Below are 6,670 nucleotides of genomic sequence, written 5' to 3' on the forward strand. Positions count from 1 at the left end.
CAAAGGTCATTTGATTGGATGCCATGTTTACAGTGCAACCATTTTCCTGTTTTAACACTAGTGGCATTTTGCCTTAGAAATACATGCTCAATTTGAATGTTATTTTAAGGAGGGGAAAATGAACGGCAAAACTCAGCATTTTGTTCGCATACCCCAGTTAAGGAACCACTGGCCTACATGGTTACATTCACTATAGGGTCATTCCATGTCAAATCAATCAAATTTCCGAAACTTCGCCAGCTCAAATTTTTGATTTTGTTAAAAAAAAATTCTGTACAAAGACATGGCAAAAAGCACTAGTGTTTTTTGCATTAAAGGGTTAGTTCACCCAAAAATTAAAATTATCCCATAATTTATTCACCCTCAAGCCATCCTAGGTGTATATAACTATCTTCTTTTGGGTTACTCATTTGGCACAAGTTGAGTTGCGCAGTATTCTTACAGTGTACGATCGTTATTTGAATTTATAAAATTTTAATATGGATATTTTTCTTACAAAAACATATCGCTTAGCTTCAAAAGGCCTTTATCAACCCACTTGAGCTGTATGGATTACTTTGATTATGGATAAATGTTTTTTGTTTGTTTGTTCGAAATGCAGTCCCCCATTCACTACCATTATAAACTTTGAAGGACTAAGGATATTTTTAAATATATCACCGATTGTGTTCATCTGAAAGAAGATATGGAGATCTTAATGCGGCTCCATGAGTAAATTGGTAAATTGTACACATATTCAGTGGTCAAAAACCAAATGTGGGTCACTTTGCATACAGCTGATGTACACATATTCAGTGGTCAAAAACCAAATGTGGGTCACTTTGCATACAGCTGATACTTTTTTTCTTTTAAAGAGGAATATCTGAAGAACAAATAATGTTGAAACTAGAAATGTATCTTGTGTTTTTCTATCAGCTCAGTTGCATAGATCATACCTGTCTGATGCATAAATATTTATTTTCCAAAGTTTGCATGACTGTAACTTTAAAAGAATACAGGATATCTTAATATCCTTCTAGATTCTCGTTCTTAATAAACTTTCCTTTTGAAATCTACATTGTCATGGCCCTATATAGTTCAGTCCAAAAGATATGGGGCTCTCAAAGCAGCTCCTTGAATCTAAAATTACAATTAAAACAATTAAAACCTAAGAATCTAAAATTACATTAAGATATATTTAATACTTCCTGAACTACAGACATGTAAACTTCAGAAATTTTTTTGTTTTTGACACTCAGAGAGGTGTGTTGTATTTAATTGTTTTGATAGAGGGAAACAAGATACATTTCAAGTTTCAGTGTTATTTGTTCTTCAGACATTCTTCTTTAAACACACTATCAGCTGTTTAAGTTACCTACATTTGGTTCTTTACCATTGAAAATGGGTAATAATAATTTAACAATTTGGACATGGAGTCACATTGAGGTCCCAATTTCTATGGGACTGAACTATATAGGGACTTAAAATGAAGATTTCAAAAAGAAAGATGAGATGAGGAAAGAATGAGAATCTAGCAGGATATTAAGATTTCCATAGCAATGCATCAAGCTTGTGACACATCCTGCTGTATGAATGATGTATTAGTTTTATTTCTTAGTTTTTACTTATTATTCAAATTATTGCTAACTAGATTGTAAAAAATGTGATATTGTGATTCCCAAATATGTGCAAGTGCATTTATTATATGGTTTACTTACTTTTATAACAACCATATTAGGCAAGTTATAGCTCACGGGCTATGCGCACCACCATTTTACCATTTACACGGCAAGTTGAACTCTCCTGTCAATATTATATGAAAAAATGATTAGACAGAACTGTTAAACAAAGAAAGCAAACAGAGAATGGGCAATCCTGTGCGTCTGCGCTCAAGTACTGGGGTTCTCAGCGCTGTCAAAATAAAGGTCCTGATTCCGACACCTAGAAGCCAAACAAAAAAAATCTTGGGCAATGCCAAAAAAAAAAAAAAAAAAAGACAAATATTGGCCGATACTAATCCACATATGAAAATATAAAGTGAATGTGAACATCTTATACCTGAATGTGAACATTGCTCAGTTTCACAACTTTGGGCAAGCTTTTTTTAAATGTTTCCCTAGATTTCCATATCGACTGAAAGTCTTCCCACATGAAGGGCAGAGATACGGCTTCTCTCCAGTATGCACTCGCTCGTGTACTTTCAAGGCTCCTGAAACTGTGAAACTCTTTTCACAATGTGAACATTTGTAAGGTTTTTCTCCAGTATGGATTCGTTCATGTACTTTAAGTTCACCAGCTCTAATAAAAGTACTTCCACATTCCAAGCACACGTAGGGTTTCTCACCAATATGTGTTTTCTGGTGGTCTTTAAACCCGTTAAGCCACAAAAAACTCTTCCCACAAAAAGAACACACATAACGCGTTTCATCTTCATGAATTCTCATGTGTGTCTTTAAGTGTACAGCCAAAAAAAACTTCTTATCACACCGTTCACAGTTAAATGGTCTTTCTCCTGTGTGAGACAGCAGGTGAGTTTTGAGATTGCAGGCCTCTGAAAATCTCCTGCCACACTCAGAGCACTGGTGTAATTTCTCTCCAGAATGAACTTTCATGTGCCTTTTCAGGCTGTTTTGATGTGTGAAACTCTTCCCACACAACATGCATGCAAACGGCTTCTCTCCCGTGTGAATTTTGGTGTGTTCCTTAAGACCTTCCTTTTGCGTGAAACTCTTTCCGCACTGAGGGCAGGTAAAAGGCCTCTCACCAGAGTGAATTCGCAAGTGCCTCTTAAGGTCTCCTGAATTTGCAAAACACTTTCCACACTGAGAGCATGTGAACGGCTTCTCTCCAGTGTGAATTCTTATGTGCCTCTTAAGGTCACGTTTACATGTGAAACTCTTTCCACATTGTGGGCAGGTGAAGCAATTTTTAGGTTCCGTTCTTTCTGGTGAAAAATTCTTTTCAGTCTGGGAGCAACTAAAAGATTTTTCTCCAATTTTGAAATGATTAGGTTTCTGAAACTGCTGTTTCTGCTCCATTTCATTCTGTTCTTCACTTTCCTCTTTCGCTTCCACCAGGTCTAATGAACACATGAAATAGTTAAAAATAAATTAAACTGAACGTTATTTTTAATTGATGTTTCATGTGCTGAAAGTTATTTATGTCTTTTTCATGGTAATTTAAAAAAAAATCAACTGTCAAGTGTCCAAATCACAAATTTGGTGGCCAGCAAACTTAGCTGTTCCCCTTGTTCGTCAGTCATTAAAGAAGAATGGAAAGCATCAAGAATGATCACCAACCTCTTTGTTCCTCAGTATCTTCATCTTTTATTCTGCATGCTTCTGGATCACTCATGTCTTCACTGTTATCTTTAACAAACTCCATCTTTACAAGAGTCTATCAAGAATATAGCTCGCCATTCGCGAGAAATCATCTATTAGCACTTCACATAAAGCTGTACAATATTACATTCAATGATCTACAAACATTTCACGTTACTACCACATAAAAAACTTTAAACCATGTCAGCAGTTTCGTGCAAAAAGCACAAATCACTCCTTCCGCATACTCGAGCTTGAGCCATATGACGCAGAGCGTCTGGCGTCACAATAACACAAAACGGAAAATCAAAACAAAGGTCCGCCAAAAAAAAAAAAAGAAAAGAAAAAAAAAAAGTCCGCCGAAATACGTACTTCTTATGCAAAGTAGAATATTTAATAAAATCACTAAGAATATTTAATAATAAAAAAAGTACTTTTTTTTTGAGGAGATCTTTTTTGCTCTCTTGTTTCGTTCTGTCGTCTTTTCGTCCTATATGGGATTGTTGTACTGTTTGCACTTGACATTTCTCTTAGAAATGAGCAATTAAACCAACTGTATACATACAGTCAAACTGATATTTTTGATATATACTTGATATTATTACTATAGTGTAAATATATATATATATATATATATATATATATATATATATATATATATATATATATATATATATATTTACTTTAGTGGGTGCAGGACACTATAGTTCATTTATGTGAGGATAGCAAAATAAACTGTGACATATTATACCCAAAAATTCTTCATAAAATGGACTACCAGTAAAACTGATAAAAATTTGGAACCAAAAATTATTCAGACAACTTGACCTGTCCATGTTTTGCTTAAGTGTTATCTGACATAATTAAGATTATTATTATTTTTTATTTTTGACACAGTTTAACTCTGAGATCTTGTCATATTTTATTACCATTTTTTAAATTATAGTGAATAAACTGTATTAATGAATGAAATGTCTGAATAAATTTTGGTTTGACTGTATATATATATATATATATATATATATACATATATACAGTTGCAAGAAAAAGTATGTGAACCACTTGCAGAATCTGTGAAAATGTGCAAAATTTTAACAAAATAAGAGAGATCATACAAAAAGCATGTTATTATTTATTTACTGTCCTGAGTAAGATATTTTACATAAAAGATGTTTACATATAATCCATAAGACAAAAAATAGCTGAATTTATTAAAATGACCCAGTTCAAAGGTTTGTGAACCACTGATTTTTAATACAGTGTGTGGTTACCTGGATTATCTACGACTGTTTTTTTTTTGTTTTGTTGTTGTTGTGTGATGGTTGTTCATGAGTCCCTTGTTTATTCTGAGCAGTTAAACTGAGCTCTGTTCTTCAGAAAAAAATCTCCAGGTCCTAAAAATTCTTCAGTTTTCCATCTTTTGCATATTTGAACACTTTACAACAGTGACTGAATGAGATCCATCTTTTCACATGGAGGACAACTGAGGGACTCAAACACAACTATTAAAAAAGGTTCAAACATTCACTGATGCTTCAGAAGGAAACAAGATGCCTTAAGAGTCAGGGGGTGAAAACTTTTGAACAGGATGAAGAGGTCCAAATTTTTCTTATTTCGCTTGAATATCATTTTTTTTTCATTAAGTACTGCCCTTCGGAAGCAGAAGATATTTGCATGTTTCCCGGAAGACAAATTAAATACAATTTATCTTGATCTTCAAATTCCAAATGTTTTCACCCCACCATCTATTAATGCATCATGTTTTTTTCTGGAGCATCTGTGAATGTTTGAAACTTTTTTAAAAGTTGTGTTTGAGTCCCTCAGTTGTCCTCAGTGTGAAAAGATGGATTTCAAAATCATACAGTCACTGCTGTAAAGGGTTCAAATATGCAAAAAAATGTTGGAAAACTGAAGAATCTGCAGGACATGGAGGATTTTTTTCTGATTTTTTCTGAAGAACAGAGCTCAGTTTAACTGCTCAGAACAAACAAGGGACTCATGAACAACCATCACAAAAAACAAACAAAACAAAAAACAGTCGTAGATCATCCAGGTAACCACACAGTCTTAAGAATTAATGGTTCACATACTTATGAATGGGGTTATTTTAATAAATTCAGCTATTTTTTTGTCTTGTGGATTATATGTAAACATCTTTTATGTAAAATAGGACAGTACTAAATCAAAAATAACATGCATTTTGTTAAATTTATTAACATTTTCACAGATTTTGCAAGTGGTTCACATATCTTGCAACTGTATATACACTGTCAACATGTGAAATTTATTAATGTATTATTCTTTTCTCTTTTTATCTAAAAATTGGTGGTGCTCTGTTCTGTTGTTCTATCCTCCTTGGTTCTTAAAAAAATTATGCATGATTAATATTTTTCAATAATAATAAAAAAACATTGTTTAAAAAAAAAAATATATTTCTTAATCAGCTTTAAATTGAAACATGATATACTGCTTCATAGATACCTTTGGCATGTGTTGAATTAGCTGTGAAGAGAATCAAAGCTAGTGGGTGAACCACTGAACTCAAATAACATCCTGAGCATGATATGTATCTTATCCCAAACATCAGTCATTTCAAATCCTGAGAATATCTGCCACCAAACTCACCATAGCAGAAACAACTACGATGCCAGTTCTGGTTTGCAACAGATCAAGCTTACAAAAACCTTTGGAAATCATGTCCTTCATTTTATTAAAGTGACTGTCAAATATTTCAATACACACAATTCAGAGCAAAGGTCAGAAGGCAGACACCATTAATAAACACAAGCCACTGAAGCCAGACAGACAAGGCAAACAAATCCAAATGAGTACTCTATCTTCGAGTGATACAGGCAAAATACAGATGATTGTGAATATGATAATAGTGGTGAAAATGTTCAGGCTCTGCAAACACATGACAAAACAAAAGATGTAAATCGGATAGCAGGAAACAGCGAGCTTCCTGTTCAGTTTCAGGCTTGAGGTAAGGGCTCCATCTGGTGGTGAAAATGGGAATTTAAAGGCACATTAATTAAATGGTTCTACTTTATATAGTTGCTATAAACCAGTACAGGTTAATTAAATATAAAACGACAACATTTAATGCTTCCATCAAGGCAGGAATAAACAGTATTACAATAAAGTTAAAATGAAGATATTAATGTAAAAAAAAAAAAAAAAATGTTCATTTGAAGTAAATTTGTTCTCTGTGCTCCTTGCATGCTCCTTTCTTTTGCTGGTAATTTTATACATGGCTAGGAACACTAAAACTACATATTAGTTCTTGTTTATTAGTCCATTAAGTGACTAATTTACACAATTAATGTACTCTACTTGAGCACAAACGAACACAATTCAAGCTTGATTGTTTT

The 6,670-nt window shown here is 33.4% G+C and overlaps 2 protein-coding genes across 6 annotated transcripts in view; both read right to left on the reverse strand.

Annotated features, from left to right (window-relative positions):
* Positions 1-783: 783 nt before the first annotated feature.
* Positions 784-3,568, reverse strand: LOC125250408 (gastrula zinc finger protein XlCGF8.2DB). The gene is made up of 3 exons (XM_048162974.1): positions 3,279-3,568; positions 2,038-3,058; positions 784-1,920 (listed from the first exon to the last, which is right to left on the reverse strand). The coding sequence occupies exons 1-2, from the start codon at positions 3,361-3,363 to the stop codon at positions 2,061-2,063; spliced, it is 1,083 nt and encodes a 360-aa protein (XP_048018931.1). The 5' UTR covers positions 3,364-3,568; the 3' UTR covers positions 784-1,920; positions 2,038-2,060.
* A 2,416-nt stretch (positions 3,569-5,984) lies between these two features.
* The window catches only part of LOC125250502 (oocyte zinc finger protein XlCOF6-like), a 5,369-nt gene continuing 4,683 nt past the window's right edge, over positions 5,985-6,670 (reverse strand). For 4 of the 5 annotated variants that reach the window (XM_048163129.1, XM_048163130.1, XM_048163131.1 and 1 more), the window contains one exon: positions 5,985-6,670. This exon is cut by the window's right edge and continues 1,739 nt beyond it. The gene's annotated coding sequence lies outside the window, so the exon portion shown is untranslated. The other variant, XR_007180807.1, reaches the window with a different exon arrangement.

Source organism: Megalobrama amblycephala, linkage group LG17 (genome assembly GCF_018812025.1).
Source record: "Megalobrama amblycephala isolate DHTTF-2021 linkage group LG17, ASM1881202v1, whole genome shotgun sequence".
Taxonomy (NCBI): Eukaryota; Metazoa; Chordata; class Actinopteri; order Cypriniformes; family Xenocyprididae; genus Megalobrama; species Megalobrama amblycephala.